The 19,897-nt window shown below is 44.4% G+C and overlaps 1 protein-coding gene across 1 annotated transcript; it reads left to right on the top strand.

Annotated features, from left to right (window-relative positions):
* The first annotated feature begins 343 nt into the window (after window positions 1-343).
* mfsd2ab (MFSD2 lysolipid transporter A, lysophospholipid b) lies at window positions 344-19,035 on the top strand. Its single transcript, XM_033636938.2, has 14 exons — window positions 344-569; window positions 4,086-4,211; window positions 5,402-5,526; window positions 9,707-9,830; window positions 10,243-10,321; window positions 10,404-10,579; window positions 10,728-10,818; window positions 11,493-11,611; window positions 12,487-12,570; window positions 14,976-15,059; window positions 15,225-15,337; window positions 15,438-15,581; window positions 16,429-16,605; window positions 16,691-19,035. Exons 1-14 carry the CDS (start codon window positions 480-482, stop codon window positions 16,743-16,745), a joined length of 1,587 nt encoding a protein of 528 aa, XP_033492829.1. The 5' UTR covers window positions 344-479; the 3' UTR covers window positions 16,746-19,035.
* Window positions 19,036-19,897: the final 862 nt, after the last annotated feature.

Genomic DNA, 19,897 nt, shown 5'->3' with positions numbered 1-19,897 from the left:
CAGTATGTTTGTTTGTAGATATTATGCAGCATGTGACATTTCACTGCAGAGGGTGATACAGGCTGCTCTCTGAGCCTCAAACAAACTTTGATAAAGCTCAAATTTCCTCTGACGTGTTTTCAGTGAGAGCTGGATGTGTTATCTGTGCCTGCAGCGGCTGCTGCTTGATGCTGTGCAGGAGGATACCATCCATACATCATGATAAGGAGCAGCAGCAGCGCCAGCAGCTCCTCCTGCCTGTGACCCGCCCTCCGAGGGGCGGGGTCAAACATGGGGTGAACAGGCACGTTGGAGGGGGCGGGGAGCTCCAAATATTACTACATCCACCCTGCCTGCCTCCACATCTCACAGTGTTCACGTTATTGTAGTGCCACGACGATTCATTTAGACGCGTTTCCTCAGACCTCATCTGCTGTTTGATATTTCTACATTTTTTATTTACTCAGTTTTGATCCAATAGAAGCAGCAGCTGCTCTGATATGGCCAAAGGAGAAGGAGGTGAACAGTACTCTAACGCCAGCTTACTGAATAAACCTGTCAGCCCGGGTGGAATCAAGCTCGCGAGGAAGGTAAGATCATTTTATTAGATTAAAAAGAAAACAAATTCAGCGGCTTATTGTGTAAATCATCTCAACATGGAGCTGCGGACGAGAGAGAGGGAGAGGCTGCCTTTAACCGGAGTGTGTGTTGAGGATTTGAATGAATGGAGCTCACCGGGAAAGTGACATTTCCACAGTGTGAGTCATTACGTTAAGTTAGCTCAGCACGGCGCTCAGTGAAACCTCTCTACACTACACTCCACCCAAATATGTCTCTTTCATTTGTTAAATGAATTAAATGATCAATAAGAATCAAAAACCTAAACGAAAATCACTAATTTCAGTCAGCTTCTACCCGCCACCAAGCGCCTTCACCCTCCATTGAGCGTCACGAGACCGTTTAAAATCCGTTAAATCATAAACTACAGCCGTTGGACGGTTAAATTGTATTAGCTTAGCAGCTAATTAAACATAATTTTAGTGTGTAGACTGTAATAAGAGAGGTGAACTCATTATCCCAGTAGCCACAGAGAGCTAAATATAAACCCTTAAAATGCTAACCTACTCTCTCCTCTGCTAACGGCTGCTTTTAAATGTTTTATATCGACGTAACGTACGTTAGCTTAAAGTTAGCTTAAAAAATTAGCTATTTATACTGGAATTTCTAATCAGGATAACGGTCTGATTGATTAATTAAAATTGTTTAAATGATAAATTGAAGTCACACTGGAAATGTGTCGCTCTTGTCGACTTATAACAATAAAAGTTTAATTTAATTTAATTAAATCAACGTCAGATTCGTTTATGTGGCATTCAGTGGGGTTGTTGTGGTGCTGCTTTCAGGGGCTCCTCTGGACACCCTAATATCTTAGAGAAAGGACTCAGGTCTCTGTGGGGTTAACACTTGTTGGCACTTTTAAGTCGAGAAAAAATGGAGTTGAAATAAGATCAGTATGTGTCCTCCTGCTTCAGGAAGAATGTGACACAATTCTTTGCATAGTAGTAGTTAAAGAAGGAGAACATTTACACCAGCGTGTTGATTCACTGATCCACTGATCCACAACAGAGTGACTGGTTGTTATGAAAAATATATTTTCACTGTTTTAGTTATTTATTTGATCTATTCCCACTTCAAAAGTCTCCTTGGTTGTCAAATAACTTTAAAAATATCGTAATAAAATATCAAAATGTTGTATGTTCGAGTGCATATTTCCGATGGTTGTGAATGCAACAGGCAGCACCCTCCAAGGCGACGTGTCAGACAGACGGAGCGCGCAGGGGATCATTTCCCTAAAAGCCCATCCACAATTAGGGCCCTGAACGTCCCAGTCTGTTCCTACATGAACTATTTAGAGCTTATTAACATCTGTAATTAAAAACAGCATTGCTACCTTGTTAAAAAAAGCCCCACCTGTTTGATGATGTGTCTTTGACCTCACCTCTGATAACATATCATTACTGGTAGCACTGATTACACAGGAGCCTCTAAGGTAGTAGTAGTAGGAGGGAAGATTTACAGTAGAGATTAGACACTCCGTGTGTTTCCTTGTAACTAACTTGGGTGGCACACGCACACGCACAGTGAGAGCTTTAATACGAATGCAAAGATATAGACAGATCCATTTGCATGTTGATGCATGTGTGCAGGAGTAGACAGGTGCACTGGTGCATGCGTGTATATAGTAGTAAGTGTATGTAGGTACATACAGATATGCGCACAGGTGTATGAATAGTATGTGTACATATGCAGGTATTTCTGTGGGTGAATGTGTGTCAGTGTACACAGAGATAAGTTAGCCCACATGTTCACCCTTTTCTGATGTTTTTATGCTGCAGATGTACTGGTTGCTTATGTATTTTATATTTTTCTGACTTTATTTTCCCCTTAACACTGACTGGATTTGTTTCTGTAATGAACTGAAATCTAAAAAGCGAATAAGCTGTATATACAGACACTGTGTGAGTCATAGACATCAGGAGACACATTCCTCTTTACTGTCAGTGAATCAGGATGCAGAGAGGAGTGTTTTAAGTGGATTGCTTCACAGCCATGTGAGGAGAGTTACAGTAATACATTCCTATTATAGATATATGACGCTGTGGGTTTACTCACCGCGATGTCATGTTAACACTAGGAGGGACAAAATGTGTATCATTTGCATACTTGTATTCTGGTAGAAAAGGTGTCTGAGCATTATATATTGTGAAATAGACTTTGGATTGCAAAATTTATCTTGGTCATAGACAGTTGCATCACATGCCAGCGTCAGTTTTGATCCTCATAACTTCCATGTACACAACCGTGGAGACGTGACATGAATCACCAGGTAGTCGACCTGATGACATGCCAGCTGTTGTGTTCAGTTACTAAAGTTTGAATAACTGTCTGTTTTGATGGCCTTGGTTTCTGATTTCAGCCACAGAGTTTTTTTTGTCACCTAAACAAAGGCCAGGTTGGGTGTATCAACACAGGCTGGGACATTTAATCACAACCACGGTCATGTTTTGTGTTGGTGTTGTGTTGACGTCCAGATCAGTGAAACTTGCCTGGAGTTCAAGGTCGTTTCCTCTTGATACAGGTTCGATTGTTTGTCTAAGACCTTTCCTTTGACTGGCTGAAATCAGCCCCGATCACACTCACAACCTCATTGGTCAGAGAGGAGGGTGGGTTTTTATCCCGCTGTGGGCATGAGTGATCAGGGCACTGGTCAAACTGGCAGGAAACCTGTTGTGTACTTATCCAGCTCAGGCTGCTGCCAAGGTGCTGTCACCCTGGCTTTCTGAGTGTGTGTGACACCATGGTGTTGTCATGCCCTGGCACGTATCTGCAGAGATTTGTGTCGCTGTTACAGGAGTTGTTTAGACTCTGTCTGCTGGGGAAATTATTACATCTACAGTGGAGAAAATGGAGAAGAATGACCACTTGTTGAAACACCAAGGGTTTCTTGTTTCCCAGTGGCTGTCCCTGACTCCTGCCAAACACGCTACGCGATGCTTCGCTTTCAGCCAGCTGAACTCGCCACTCGCAGACTCTCTGGTGATTAAGAATTTAGGCCACATTCCTTCAGAGGCTCTGCAAAAAAAGTTGTGATTGTCTTAATCGGACTAATAAGAAATTAGCGACACAGAAGATTAAATTGTTCAGACAGGAATTGAGAAAGTTACCTATTCAGGAACTCAGGGGTGTAACTGCTGTGCTGCTGTCACCCTGTTAGGATTAAGCTGCTGCAAGTCAACTCTGCAGAATTGACCCCTCCTATAATTACGAGGGCTCGGCCCTGCCAAAGCCTGAAAAGGTTCGTGGGCAGCTGCAAATACTGAGCCTTTAGGACACTTTCTTCAGAGCAGGCTGAATGAGTAATATGCCTAAAGTCAGGTATTTGTTTGGCTTTATCTTGTTGGTAGACAGACAGATGTCATGTCTGCTGTTTGTCTGCACTTGTGTAAAACTTCTTAATCCCCGCTTCAGTTTTATGGCTGATACAGATGCTAATTTAACTTCATTAACTGTGATTTTTCTGCTCTTTCCTTGTTCTTTTTCCTCAGCATGATCGCAGTAACAGGTTGTCAGTCTGCAGCAAGATATGCTATGCCATCGGCGGGGCGCCCTACCAGATCACGGGGTGTGCCCTGGGATTTTTCCTGCAGATCTATCTGCTGGACGTAGCTCAGGTGAGTTGGTTGAGATTATTACAAAACTCCACGACCTCAGCTGTGAAACTCTCATGACACAGGCCTTAATATAGCTCCCTGCTGCCCTTAAAGGCCCACCTCACTGGGAACAGGAGCATACTGTGCATGCTGTACTGTCCTTTCTATGCTGCCACTGTAGGAGTCTTGCAACCACTTACTTAACCCGTTCACACACATTCATTCACTGGTGAATGATAAGGTACAAGGTGCTACTCAGTTTTAAATTATCACACACACTCACACACTTAATTTAGGGTTCATATCTTGCCCAAGTATAATTTGGAGACTGGAGGAGGAGCCGAGGATCGAACCACCGATCTTCAGATTAGTGGACCTCCTGAGCCACCGCAGCTCGATGTGTGGTGGCATTTACAGAGTTGTACGTGATCTTGTATGTGCCCTCAGCTCACCTCTCTCACAGGGGCACATACAGGACATTGTGACCGCCCAAAGCTCACCAACAAAGGAGGCGATTATCCTGGAAAAATGAAGAGGTGGAAAAAGTTTCCATTATTGACTCCATGATGTGGCTCGGCCGTATCAAAAGGATCACAGGGGCTTGTTCTGAAAAATGCTGGGCAGGGGAGTGACGGCAGCGCGGTGAGGAGGGGCTCGCTTTAATGGGCTCCGACATTAATCTGATGGTTGAGGCCAAAATAGCGTGTAAGTCAGCCGCTTCCCAGGGTTTAGCTTTGTCCAGCTACCAGGGTTGTTGATTAAGAGTCTATTGGGTGACACAGCATGGTGCAGATTGTACAGTCAGGAGTGGAGCATTCATCCCGCTGCCTGGCCTCCAGTCAGGCTCGTCTGTACAATGAGCAGCAGACGGGCTGAGCAGCCAAGTGGCAGCTTCACTGTTTGACTTGACTCCGTCTAAGTGCTGCCTCTTGACTAAGGAAACTGCCAACTAAACACTACTCACTGTCGCGCCAAGTTTAATGTCATGTTGTTGAGTTACTGCTCCTTGAGACAGCTTATCGGTTAAACTCCTCAAACACAGGCTGTGTGTGCTCAGTCAGCTTCCTCATGACGTGGTGTCAGTCTAGTGTGGATGGCGTGCTGGTGTACACGCTCAGTGCCTGGAGTAATATTTTATGGCAGCAAAGAGTTGAATTTGCAGCTGTTTGTACTTTTAATATCACACTAATCTTTGTCTTCTCCTTTGGCAGCTGGATCCCTTCTATGCCTCCATTATCTTGTTCGTGGGTCGTGCATGGGACGCCATAACTGACCCCACCGTGGGCTTCCTGGTCTCCCGGAGCCCGTGGACGCGTTTTGGACGCATGCTGCCTTGGTGAGTCCCAGCTACAGTCTGACACTGTTGGACGTGGCAGCTTCATCTATATCGTAGAGCTCTTTAGTAGATCATTAGCATCAGCTCTGAGTCTCTCTGTTAATGATGAAGCCTAGTTGTGTGTCACTAAAGCACTTATCACGTACTTCCTGCTGGAAATGCCTGACGGGGGGGTGTGGTGAGTCAGAGCTGCGAGTGGAAGTTTTCCAAACATGCACGTTAAATGTGTCACTGTTTGGGGGCGGGGCTTTGTGAGGTCATCTTCCAGGAGGGGTATTTACAGGTCATGCTGATGAAATAACTGCTGCCACTTCCGCATTGCCCTCACATGCAACCGTGTCAAGTCAAGCCTCATCTCCTCCCCTCTCTTCTCTGTCCTCGCGCTCACACACAACTGGTGCTGCGCACACAGCCTATAAGATAATGTACTGGTCGAGGCTGGACTACTGAAGAAGCCTAAACACAAAGGCACTACGTCTTTGTTGTTGTTGTTTTTACTAAGCAAATATAGAGTTCTTGCAGGCGCACATTTCCCACAGCATGGCCTCTGGCATGTCATTGACAAATATAACTCCTGCCTGCTAAAGACTCGGCTTCTTAAAGCAAGCACACAAAGAATTTCCCCAGAGGACTGAGACAGTTCAGATCTCTGTGTATTTTAATCGAGAGCTAATTTTCATTTTGATAACACTCTCATTTGTACAGATTGACCCTTGAGATTTTTGAAATTAGACATAAAAGAAGACGCCAAGTATTTGGTTGTTTCTGTCAGGTTAAATCACTTTGGCCTCTGTCTGTGAAGTCCCCGTGTGAAGAGCAAATTAAAGTTAAAACGTTACCCTGCGTCCTCTCTGCCTGTGTGTGGCGGCCAGCCTGAAGGAGTGGGAGGTCTGTGGTGCTTCAGGGCTTTCTCACAGCGAGGTTGCTGACCCTTTTCTGTTCAGCTGCTACATCTCCTCCCCCACACCTCCACCTCTCAGTCTCTGAGCCGCCTACGAGAGTTTCTCTCACTGGAGTTATTAGTCTGTTCATGAGGATTGTACGACTGTGGTCTCTGCATTGTCAAAAACTGCAGGAACTCTTGACCCATGTCAGAAGGGTTGAATTCAAAGTGTTACATAAGAGAAGTGCGGTATGGGGGTGTCAGCGGTCTCTGCCAGTTACAGAAGTGTCAGCCAGTCTCCTGTCAACACAAGATATTTTAGAGCTACTGTCCCTTCTATGTTTCGGAGCATGCAGTACGCCCACAGTGCGATTAGGCTAAAAGGCGACACAAGGTGAGGTAAATGTCAGAGGGTGTCTGCAGCTTTATAATGAGTGCCACAGGGAGATGCAGCGCTGATGCCTATTTACTCCCTCGCCTGCTTGATTAGAAACATAATCTCCCTGGTTGGTAATGAAATGTTTGCACCTGGTGGAAGAAGGGGCACAACTGGGAGATGAAGGTCTCCTGTGCTAACGTTCCCTCAGGTGTGCGAACATGGAGAACACCTGCATGATTAATTTAGAAAGTGATCGTCCTGTCGAGCTGTCGGTTGGCACTTTCTGAGAAGTGTCAGAAATGTTCCTCCTTTGTGAAATGGAATCGAGCGGTGGCAGTTACACATCTTCTGCGGAAAGAGTTGTGACAGAGGTTTTCTAACCAAATGTAACCCTCTGAAAACTACTGTGCTGCTGTAAAGGAATTCACCGTCAGACAAAAATAATGAACGACAGCTTTTGCAACAGTTACTGGTGAAAGTTATGAATGTCCAAATACTGCAGTCATCACTGTGAACATTCTGTTTAAACATGGACATGTTTGCAGTTATGGAACGTAGTTTTTCATTCAAATGGCCTCTATAATCCAAAACACATCTCAATTCATGCAGACTTTGGAAACGTGACTAAAAAACATAGCTTTGCTTTGGTTAGACTTGATGTTGATGCACATACACATCTGTTGAGCTGAACTGAGTTAATATGTACACGAGGAGTAAGATTATTACTGTATGTGCAGCCAACATCAAGATGCTGATGTTTGAATCTCATAAGTGGGTCATGCTTGATGCTGCCTGTGCAAAGTGAGATTCACACGGTGGTATTGTCAGAGATGGGGCGTAGACGGGGTGGGGGTGGGGTGGGGTGAGTGATGCAGGAGAAAGAAAGGATGGAGGAATGATCGGCACGTTCAGTCACATCACGGTCAGCTCAGCCATAAAGATGTGAGGAGGAAGGGTGCGGTGCCTGAGAGCAGCCTGAACAGCTCCAGCCTTAAAAGCCCTGTGCGTAGGAGTGGGGGAGGGGAGACGAGTCAGACTGGCCTCTCATTGGTCCAGCCCACAACACACCACACATATGAGCCAATGAGGGCTCAGCTTTCAGCTATGAATGGCTCTAGTAGGATTTTTTGAAGAGTGGCTGAGGAATCCAGGAGTTTACTAGAGTTCAAGTCGTGGAGCGGTGATAGAATAAGACGCATTGTCGCTGCAGAGCGGCTGGACTCACAGTGACAGACTGCAGGTTTCCTGCTGTTCCCTAAACATCCATTTCAATTACTGTATTTGGACGCTGGCTGTTAGGTGTCCAGAGTTTATGTCACTCCTTCAACACATACTGACTGTGTTTCCTACTGGAGATTACAACGAGCTTTTCATTGCATAAATTTCACATTAAACATGATATATTTTGATTTTCTAAGTTGGAGTCACAGCATGAAACATGAACAGAAAATCAGCCTGCTTCACTCCAGCTGGTTATCCACCCAGCCCAGTGATGGCTGCCAAAAGAATGAATTTGGATTTTGCTGTCAGCCCATAAAAAGTTTTCCCCAGTTAATACGCACCAGACTAAAAGCTGTCACCTGCTAAGTTAACTTGCAGAGCTGAAATCACCCTCTGTACTCAGCACAGCTATTTCAGAGGAGGTTTAAATCTGATTCCAGGACTTATATGGTGCACTGTGTCACTGCACTTCTGCAAGCACAGTGCACGTCTTGGCTCAGCTCTGGACAATGTTTTTGGGCACCACACAGGGAAAAAGGAGATTCAGTCTTTATGCTTTTGCTTCCATTCTCTCTGATAGACACACTTGAGTTAAATCATGTACCATGCCTAATCTGGTGGGTGTTGTGTCGTTTGGCACGGAGGAAACAAGCTTTGAGAAAAGCATTCCTAAGTACTCTGTCATCTCCAGATAAAATATCTGCTGTAACTTGCAGACCACTCCTGCACGCTCCCTCAGCGACTTCGCACGAGTGCACAGTTCACAATCACATCCCATGCACATGAGAGTCAGCTGAATGCTCCTGACTTTACTCTCTCTTTAAAACACATATTGATCGTCAAAGTTTGGCTGTGAATGGAGCACATTGATCGGATATTAGCCGGAGACATGGCAAGAAATTGCGTCAGTTTTTCTGTATCATCACAATGACATGCCGTTCCTTGGAGTCTGTAGTGATGCCTTTGTGACTTCATTTCCTGTCTGGTGAGGATGAATCACCTGTTTTAAAAATGACTCCCATAGAAACTAGACTCACAAGCAGGATGGCCGGGCTGCTGCTTCCTGTTCCACAAGCCAGACTCCTGTTTCCAGAGGTGTGGCTGATCTCACTCATCTCGCATCTGATTGGAGAGTGTGGATCTGACCATAGGAAGACACAAACAGGGGGAAGGAAGTGACTAAAGGAATAATACTCCTGCAGCTTTTCCCTCTCATCATGACCTCATAGTGGGCATTTACGGGATGTTAGGAGGAGGAGTGAAAGATGGCTCGGATGTGTTTACAAAACCAAAATGATATGATCTTATCTGCAGCAGTTTTCACAAACATGTTGCCTCATGAGATCACGTACCAGAGGGTCTCCTGTCGTTTGTACGTGAAGAAACACATGCAAGCTGAGTTTTGTTCAGCATCACTGTCACACCATCACATAACCAGCTCCACCTGCACCGTGCATGTGAACACTGATAATCAGCATGAAACACCAAACAGAGCTGAGGGAAGCTGGCACAAACTGAATGAGAGTCACGCTTAATTGGCCACAGTTAGTTATGTAACGAGTGTCCCCTCTCCTCATAAAGGCTGATAATTGTTTACAGAGTGAGCGTGTTTCACGCTCGAGTAAGATCACGTTTCGTCCACTGATGTTGTTGTTGTTGTCGTCTCTGCTCTCCTCCAATCCTTTGTCCACATGAAGGATCCTGCTCTCGACCCCTCTGGCTGTGCTTTCCTATTTCCTCATCTGGTACGTGCCTCCCTTCGACGACGGCAAAGTCATCTGGTACCTCTTCTTCTACTGCATCTTCCAGACCCTGCAAACAGTGAGTGCCATGGTCTCGCCTCCACAGACGCTCCCAGGGACCACTCTGTTGTCTCATATGTGCAATACGAGTTTGATTTCCCAATAAGATTCACACTCAGCCCCTTATTGGGAAATCAAAGGTTATTGTGGGGTCAATGTGAAATAACAGTTACTGCCAGTCATGGTTGTTTTTAATTTCCAAACTGATTTGAACTTTGCTGTGTGAAGCAAATTTTCCAAAATACATAAATATCCGTAAAATTTTGTGAAGAAATCCTCTGATTGCACAATAAGCTAAAGTTATTCACGTAGAGGAACAGTTAGACAATTTAGGAAATACACGTACTTCCTTATTTTGCAAAGACTCTGAGAGTTGTGTCAATCCTCTGCGTCCATTTTTCTCATCCTGTTTTTTTTTCTTTGCAAATCAGTGCTTCCATGTGCCGTACTCCGCACTCACCATGTTCATCAGCTCGGAGCAGAAGGAAAGAGACTCAGCCACAGCCTACAGTGAGTATCACACTCAAATGACTCTCTATAAGACAAGTCTGCTGTGTAAACTCCTCACTGACTAAATGTTTCCTCTGATCAGGGATGACGGTGGAGGTTCTGGGCACTGTTCTTGGTACAGCTATACAGGGGCAGATCGTGGGCATGGCCAACGCTCCCTGCCTCCCAGGACCTGGTGATATCATGGCAGACCTGAGCAACTCCTCTCTGTCTGCTGGACTCAATGACTCAGTGCATGTCATTTCCCTGGAACACACGGTAAACAAACGAAGCTGATAGAGAGTCCAGGCTAATAATGAGCTCACTGTGCAAACAGCAAGAACTGATGAGGAAGGCTAATGTCTAATATGGGACTAAATGGAGGTGTGCTAACTTTGCTAACTGTCGTCTGGTTCCTTCCTCACAGAAAGCAGCCTACATGATAGCTTCAGGTGTCATCTGCATCATGTATGTCCTGTGTGCCATCGTTCTTTTCTTCGGTGTGAAAGAGCTTAAAGGTAAGACATCAAACTGGCTCCGTCATTTTAACTGAGATGCAGTTATCTACTCGTTTAACAGCCTTAATTTGAGTTTGACACGAAGCCAAAATGAGGAGAGAAACTGTTGTTGTTTATGTCGCTCTACACATAACAAGCCAGTTGTGTTTTGGGTTTGAATAACAACTGTTGAAACTTTTTCACCATTAAACTATGACCTCCTGATTGGATGAACAGAGGTCTCTAATGAGACAGAGCAGTTCTCCACTCTAGTCCAATGAAGCTGACTATTGTCGCAGTTTACTGTGGTGTGACTGTGGCCTGACACGCTGTGTGAGAGCACACAGGCTGTCATGTGTTGGCCTGGCTTGGTTTGGTTTGGGCCGTCAGCCCAGCGCGGCAGGGATTTGTCTTTAACTCTGACAGCTTGCCCTTCGTGATGACGTTTAACAGCAGCAGGCTGGTTGGGTTGGGGAGCGTTTTTTAGACAGTAACCAACAATCCTGCAGTTCACCTTTAAACACTGAGACAAATCTGTAAATGGAAAGCGTCGTGATCAGCGACGGGATAAATAGAAATCCAGTAAAGGACGAGCCTGACTGGTCGCTTCTTGTCAAAGATGAACTGTTAAGATCATGGTCGGAAAATGTTTTCAAGTTGATGTAATTCTTTCCTGTTTTTTTTCCTCTGTCCAGAGTCGAGTCGTCCCAGGTCGGAGCCAATGGGCTTCTTCCAGGGCATCAAGCTGGTGATGGGACATGGACCGTACGCCAAACTGGTCACGGTCTTCCTCTTTACCTCGCTGGGTTTCATGGTACGTATGGAGACACACACACATACATACAGTTTTTCTATGAGCTTAGTTAGTGTATGTGCAATGCAATCTTATCATGACACTGTATTATTGCAATTTTGCGATATGCTGAGAATTGCGATACGATATGTGCAATTAATTACCTTATTTCAGTGGCAAATTTAATCTGTGAAGGAAACTTTGTCAACAGTTTTATTGAATAAAAGAAAATAGCTAGTCTGTCTCACTTCAGTCTTTTTTATTGCAGCAAAATGTATCTTTTAAACTGAAAAAGCATCTGATGATATTATCTAGTCGGCTACCTAAAGTTTAATTTGTATTTGTATTATATATTATTTGTATAATATTAATAATTTAGATAATACAAAAAAATCGATACTTGGTGTCTGTGTAACGATACAATATTGCCACACAAAAGTATCGCAGTACTTTGCTGTAACGTTTTTTCCCCCACCCGTATTATATCATGTGCAGATTAAACATGCTGCAAATTTTTTGCGTTGCGTTACTCACGCAAGTTTGAATGCTAGAATATTTTGTGTTGACACGTGAAATTGCTGAATCGATGAATAAACTTCCGCCGGAGCGTCCTCAGCATCATATGCCCCCAGAGGATCTCAATGCTGATTGGCTATTGTGGCGCAAATTGGTTGCTGAAGTACAAATTTTTCAACTCTGGTAAATAAGCATATGACGCAAAATCACGCTGCTCACTTAATGTATTTCACGTCATTTGCGTCTCCTCATGTCTTAACATTGACTTAACGTGTAATTCACTCACACAAATTGTATTGTTTTGCGCATTAACACATTAACACATTAACACATTAGTCAGTAGAACATGACTGAGTGAGTCTCTGTGCTTCTTCTTGCAGCTCCTGGAGGGAAACTTTGCTCTGTTCTGCAGCTCCACACTGGGCTTCAGGAACGACTTCCAGAATATACTGCTGGTCATCATGGTGAGTACACACACACACACACACACACACACACACACACACACACACAACTACACTCACTTAGGTGGCATTTTCAGACATTAGGGCAGATAGCCACACTGTTCCCATAGCAACGACCGCATTTCCATCAGCACATGAAGAAGGTGAGCCATCAGTTTCAGAGCGCAGACAAAAGCTTCCCTCGGAGCACAAACACATAAATTGTCCTCAGTTCCAAAGCTGGTCTGTCCTCAGTTAGACAGCAGTGTCTCCTGATGAGTGTCCACTCTGACCGCTCTGCCTGAATGCCATCCCATTCCCACAGACAGTTCAGGAGCCACGCTTGATTCTGCTTTCATTCCTCTGTCCTGACCTCAGAGGATAAAAAGCTCTCCCCTATCAAAGAATCACTTCAGATCCTCATCCTGGTATTAAAGCCAATTAATCCATAGATTTACTTTGTGTAGCAGCTCAGCAGAAGTGAACTGGCCGCTGAGGTTGAAGAGATTACACACTTTGATCCTTTACTTTATGGAGAGGATTACAGAGGCGAGGCAGGGAGGGGATGTTACAGTACCTTTATTTAGTGAAATACCTTTCTAGAGAGGAACCGCTCCGTAAGCAGCACTAAGTGATCCTAATCCTCACCTGCAGGACTTTGATGAGACGTCACACTGACCTCAGAAGCTTCAGATCTTAATACTAAAGAGATGAGTTTAACAAATCAAACTAACAGGCATTAGAGTGGGGAAGAGATGCCCATCTCCTGATGTGTATTTTACTGGAGACCAGGGGTATGTAACTAAAATTCAAAGAGGTCCAGCTACTGAAACTTCCTCCCAGCACAGGTCCGAACCTCATGATGTCTAAAGTGCATCCAGTAGTCTCCCCCTGTGTCTGTCAAATAAATCAAGCCCACACATTTATACTACTTTGATACTTTTAACAAGGAAAACAAATAGTTGTCTGTCCCATAGATAAAATGAGTCCTATAGCTAGCACTGTGACTGGTTGTATTTCTTATTTTCTGGTTGTGGTAGCTGACATTAGGATTTGCTTGATTTTTGTCTACCCTCAAGTCTTGGCGCTCCCTCACACCTGTCCTGTCACTGAATGTTTTTATGTCGCCCCAAAGTCCATTCAGTCTTCAGTGAACATTAATTTGCACATTGTCAAGCTGTAAATGAAGGTGTGAGGAGTCGGGTAGATCTGTCATACTGGGCTATCAGCTTGGTTATTTGGCGCACTCTCACTACAGACTTCTGCGGATATGTTGCCTCAGAGGACCTGTGTTTGGTGTCGAGGTGACGCTCAACATCACAACATATGAGACAGAGAAGTTTGGTTTTGGTTGCTGAAGAATGAACAGATATCAGTCTGTGCGTTCACTTTTAACATTCTGTATTCTGAAACAACTTTAATTACATTAGAGCAATCTGTATCGTGACTCTCTTCCTCTAAACAATCAATTTGATTGGCTCATTTGCTTTGATCACAGTAAACGTTTGCTGTCGCTTGGTATTAAAATATATTTTTGAATCTTAAAGGTCAGATATAACGATACGTGTGAGAGCAGTGAGGAGTTCATTAACTGCAACAAACCACCACAAATGAAGTTATTCTAAGGCCTGGACAGTGTTTTAGGTCGGAGGAGTAGCTGTGTTGTGCTAGGTCAGTTGTGTAAAAGGTGCTTTATGAGCTCTGTTCAGAAGATAAAACCTATTAACTGATAATTATGTTTGAATACTGAGGGAGAGGCTGATAAGGCTCGTAGAGGAGAGGCTGGCGGCTTCGAAGATGGAAGTTCAGACTCACATTCTGCTGATGAAACCTATCAGACGATCATATCTGCAGAAGGAGATGAAGTGAAATGAAAGCATTGACTTGTGGTCAGAAACCACATGAAACATCTTTAAAACCACAGAACAATGTATGTGACACATGAGTGAGCAGCGAGACTGTGAGGAGTTACTGTGGGAGGCTGTTTGACTCATAGCAAAACACCACTGTTATCTTTCCCTTAGTCAAACATGGAGGGGTCAGAGGTCAAAGTGATCTGAGCGCCCCCTCCTGCAGAGTCAATGGATAAACTCTGGAATTCTGCATCACATTGAGCTTTAATGTGTTTGGGAAGAGTCATAGAAGCCATATTGTCTTCTGTCTCCACTGTTGTGTTTGGCAGGTATGAGAGGTCAAAAGTGCTTCTGCATCACCGCACTTCGAAACTGAAACATTTTGAGAATGTTTCTAATGTCACACTTCTTGACTGTGATGTGGCGCAGAGGGTCTTCCCCTTCCTACTTCTGCACAACCATTTGAACCTGTAATAGAGGGCCCTGTGTGGAATTTACTGGCGAGTTTGTCGGCGTGTGAGTCAAAACAAAAACACCTGGTTAACCAGACTTTGAATGTTTTTCCCCCCTCAGCTCTCCGCCACTCTGGCCATCCCCTTCTGGCAGTGGTTTCTGACTCGCTTCGGGAAGAAGACGGCGGTTTTCACTGGCAGCTTGGTAAGGCCCACAGTCACGTCCAAACACCACCTCTTGTCAGACTGACAGCAACTAAGTGATATTCTAGGAGTTTCAGGAAAACATCTCTGGTGCCATTAAGAGACTTGTTTTAGGAAGTGAATGAGTGACAGCTTCAGTGGTCTGATGTGTTTGTCTTCTTTCCAGTCTGTGGTCCCCTTCATGATCCTGGTGGTGTGTATAAAGAGTAACCTGATCGTCACCTACATTTGCTCCTTCGCTGCCGGAGTCGGCGTGGCTTCAGCCTTCCTGCTGCCCTGGTAAAACTCCTGCTGACTCTTTACCATGTTTTTATTTTGATTTGGAATACACATGGACTGTATGTAACTGACTGTGACCGTAACTGTCTGTGTTCTTCAGGTCCATGCTGCCTGACGTTGTCGACGATTTCCAAGTGCAGAACCCCGAGTCCACCGGCCACGAAGCTCTCTTCTACTCCTTCTACGTCTTCTTCACCAAGTTTGCCTCTGGAGTCTCCCTCGGCATCTCCACCCTCAGTTTAGAGTAAGTATTGGCTTAAACACACACAAGCTATAATGTAGGTTATTAAAACCAGAGTCCTGCACAGGTGCCTGTTTGAAAATCAGCACCCGCCCATACCTGTAAAGCTCAGTGCAAGAACCGACCTGTTACCCATCATTAAGTCACAGCCGCGCCCGTGATTAAACCTTCACAGGCTCCAGTGCCTCACATTAAGCTGGTGCACGGCACCTTGACGGCCTGTATCGCGGTGATAATATGAGTGTTTGAGTTGGCGGTGGACAAGGACGGGTATTCAGTGAGGTGATGTTAGCAGCATTATTCCTCATGGCCTTCATCGTTCATCACACTGCAGATTAGCAGGAGATATAGTTGTGTTGCTTTGCGGCGCAGACACAAGTCTCATGCACTCTTTGCATATTAATGTTCTCGTCTAACAACTGAATTCATATTTTACCCATTACTTAGCTTTTAGTGGGAGACCCGCAGGTACCTGACCCGCTGCAGGACTCTGATTCAAACCCTGATTGTTGGTGTTTCATGGTTTTTATCTGATGCACTGAGACACAATTGAAAAGCCTAAATGAGGCTAAGCCAAATCTCCCAGAACTTAAATCCCACATCAAAGCAACAAATTCCTTTAGCTCTCACTAAGTCAAGTACAGTAAGGCTGTAGTGTGTGTGTGTGTGTGTGTGTGTGTGTGTGTGTGTGTGTGTGTGTGTGTGCGCGCCACATGACTCGACAGCAGAGTGTGGCCTTTGATCAGCGATCTGGTGGGAATGTTGTCCTCACATCAAGACCTTGACTTCACTTGACGACTGACTCCACATGAACACGTCTCAGTCTCATAACGATGTGTCTTCTTCATAGTTTTGCAGGCTACATCAGTCGAGGCTGCACTCAACCACAGGAAGTGGATATAACCTTGAAAGTGCTGGTCTCCGCCGCCCCCGTAGCTCTCATCATAATCGGCCTGGTCATCCTGTACTCGTACCCGATCAATGAGGAGAGGAGGCAAGGCAACCGCAAACTGCTGCAGGAACAGAGGTGAGGCTTCGCTTCCGAAAGTCTTTCACGTGTTCGTGTCACTGAAACAAAACTCCAACTGAAGACACGTTTTATTTTCTTGCAGGGACAACGAGGTTGATTCAGAAACAGACTCAACAGAACTGTCCAACATGGTGTAGCACCTGTTAGAGAGCCACGGACCAATCAGGTGATGGACTGGCATTTTGCACTGGGCGGGACCAACTTACCTGGGCCTGTTGGATCATACTGTACAGACACTGCCTCGTCCAATCACAATGCTGCTGATCCAAGTCTACAAGACTCAAAAGTGTCAACGCTTCAGCCAAGCTGAGGCCTTACTATAAATAAAACATCCTCCCTCTGTAGTTGTGACATTTTCCCAGCATGACGTTCACTCTCCTCTTTCGTCCAGTCCGATCTCAAAGCCTTACTTTTTGTATGAAACACATCTTTTGAGTGCTGCGGATAAATCTTTTTTTAAGGGCTGGCCTTGTTCTCAGTTGAAATTGCTCAAAACTCTGAAATGTGATGGAGCACGTTTTGTCAGTGCTTCCATTATCGGTGCTACTCGCTGGAGCCGAACAGTCCTTGAACTTGGAGCATTAACGACAACGCTTTAGTCCTGAACATCGAGAGAAACTTGAACAATCGGTGACGACGCCTTAACTCGCCCCACTCTGGGGTCAGACATGATTAACTGACAAACTAACCCTCGTGTCAGTCGCTTGCTCTTGATCGACTTAATGTTTATTTTTGAACGTGTTAAAATGTGTTTTGTAATTTTTACAATTAATCCTCATTGTTTACGTTCACCAGTTAGCCAGTTAGTTTCCATCTCATTCCCACTGGCTTTGTTTTGTTAAAGAAGCCTTCATAATGTGATGAAGAGCATCAACGCCATCGAACTGAAACCACTACAACCGTAAACGCACTTCGTTTGCTATTACGTGACTTAACCTGAAAACACACCGGCACCGCCACGGCGTGACGTGACGCACATGAAGTGCCGCCCATAGCACACCATGGATGCGTCGTGCTGCAGCTCGGCAACAGACGACCATGTAACGCAAGATCTGTACTTCCTCCACCTCTGCGTTAGCTTAAAATCACGCGTGGACAGCCGCTAATTAAACTTAATTTCTCACCTGAAGATCCGATCTCCAGAGCTGTGACTCGCCAGGAAGTATCTTTTTGGCCACTGTCTTTGTCATGACGGGATCGTGGGTCTTTTAGCTCGAGATATTTCTCTCCTCATCAGGTCTTTGTCGCATATGAGACGAGACGAGACCAAAGTTTTCTTTATACATGCATGGTGAGGAGAGGAGTCGAGCTGCCACAGGAGCAGAGTGTGAGGGGTTGTTCAGTGAAAATAATAGGGGTGTGCTTTTCGATGCATGGCGTTCGCCGCCGGTGTGTTTTGGCCTTTACATTATCGTATTTATAGGACAGCTACTGAAGACAGAGACAGCATTTTTTTCCACTTCCTAAAAACTGAGCAAAGCGGTGACTTCAGCCGGTACAGACTTAGTGATATTTAAATATTTATTAGTTTTGATTTTACTGTTTATGAATTCATGTTTGCTGCAGTCGTGCTCCTCGCAGTGTTTAAACGGGTGTGTGAGGCCTGCGAGGTTCGTACCAAATTGGAAAAGTTTCAAAACCTGAAAAAATGTCAGTCATATTTTATTTAAAAAAAAAAACAAAAAACATTTACAGGCCTTTTAATGCATGTTGCCATAGCGACTGTCTCTGCCATATGCATTGGAAAAGGGAAGCACATAATTGTGAAAAAAAACAAGATTGGAAGTCAGAGGAGTGAACATGTTGTGACCTCCTGCATGTGTGTATTGAATATTGTATATATGTTTGTTTATTGAAGGAAGAATGATTTGTAAACATCTCAATCTTCGACATGAACGTGTGGATTGACAGATTTCATATCTGTTGATATGGAAATGTGTACATACAGTTTCATATGTTATACATACTGTTGCATCTTCAACGTGTCGTTTCTCACAGCCGTGTTGCTGATGTCAAAATGTTCATATTTCTTTCGCTTTATATTTTGTGTGTTTTTTCTTCCCGTGTATCTGAGCAGAGGATTTTCTGCACGTGCCCACTCGGTGCCATCTTCACCCACTAACCCTGTAATAACTGTACATCCTTTAAACCCCGCCCTGTTTTATTTCGTCACGTGTCAGTGACCCTCCCTCATGACTCTTGGGGCTGTATCCAGATGTGTGAGCTTTAACCCCGCGGGGACACACAGACGCCTTGTGACCACGCCTCCTGTGCATATGTGTAAATATTGTATGTAAAGCTGTAAATCTTTGATATTTGTGGCTGTGAAATGAACCTGTGTACACTGTACTGTAGTTATTTAAGAAGAGATGTTGAGATTGAAAAAAGATATTGTTAATAAATACTAATTGATAAGTGTACTGTGAACGAGGTGTCGACATTTCTTTACATCAAACAGCTGTGACACAGACTGAGTCAGTTTGAACAGCAGCTGACATGAAGACATTTTAACGTCATCACAGTGTGAAGAGAGTCACTGAAAAGATAATGACAATCAGTGGTGTAAGGTACTTACCATGGACCCCAGTGCACCCTAGTCACTAGTTATAAAGGCGCACACACACACACACACACACACACACACACACCTCTGGAAAATGTTTATAAAATACCCAGAGGAAGTTTTGGTACTTTTTCCTCCTTTCTGTTTCTCTCTTGTTCTTAATGCTGCTTTTATATTTAGAGTCACGACTCCTCCCTGAGACTTGAGATGTGCTCAGCTCGTCAGTCTGACAGACTTTGAGTCTAAACTAGTGACTGTATCCTAAGGAAAGGAAAGGAAATCACAACAGACACAGGTTTTCATTTGATTGCATATGGCCTGTAGTTAATGGCACCATCTCTAATGTCATGTGAATTCTTCTTTGAACACAGGTGTAGTTCTGAGTTCTGAATTATTCGCATTGTTTCGGGCCTATGTGTGTGAGAACTGAGGGAAACAACTGAATTTCCCCTCAGAGATTAATCAAGTGTATCTTCTTCTTCTTCTTCTTCTTCTTCAAAACTGTGCAAAATCATGACGGAATAAATGAGTCATTTATGTCCCTGTATTTACCAATCAAACATTGTATGATGTGGAGAAATTATTAACTGAGTATTTTGATTTTTACAGAGATTACAATCTTTCAGTAGCTCCTCAGTCAGACTCCTACCACAGCTCCAGTTACATTTACACACTGAGCATCATTTATGGAAACCTATCGCCACCTAGTGTCTGAGTTTGGTTCTG

The sequence above is a fragment of the Epinephelus lanceolatus genome, chromosome 16 (assembly GCF_041903045.1).
Source record: "Epinephelus lanceolatus isolate andai-2023 chromosome 16, ASM4190304v1, whole genome shotgun sequence".
Classification (NCBI taxonomy): domain Eukaryota; kingdom Metazoa; phylum Chordata; class Actinopteri; order Perciformes; family Serranidae; genus Epinephelus; species Epinephelus lanceolatus.
The sequence above is the reverse complement of the archived record's forward strand: the minus strand, read 5'-3'. Positions and strand labels throughout refer to the sequence as shown.

Coding starts and splice junctions, on each gene's coding strand:
- mfsd2ab (XM_033636938.2), top strand. CDS start 480: ATGGCCAAAGGAGAAGGAGGTGAACAGTACTCTAACGCCAGCTTACTG. Junction 9,831..10,242: donor TCTTCCAGACCCTGCAAACA/GTGAGTGCCATG, acceptor TTTGCAAATCAG/TGCTTCCATGTGCCGTACTC. Junction 16,606..16,690: donor AAACTGCTGCAGGAACAGAG/GTGAGGCTTCGC, acceptor ATTTTCTTGCAG/GGACAACGAGGTTGATTCAG.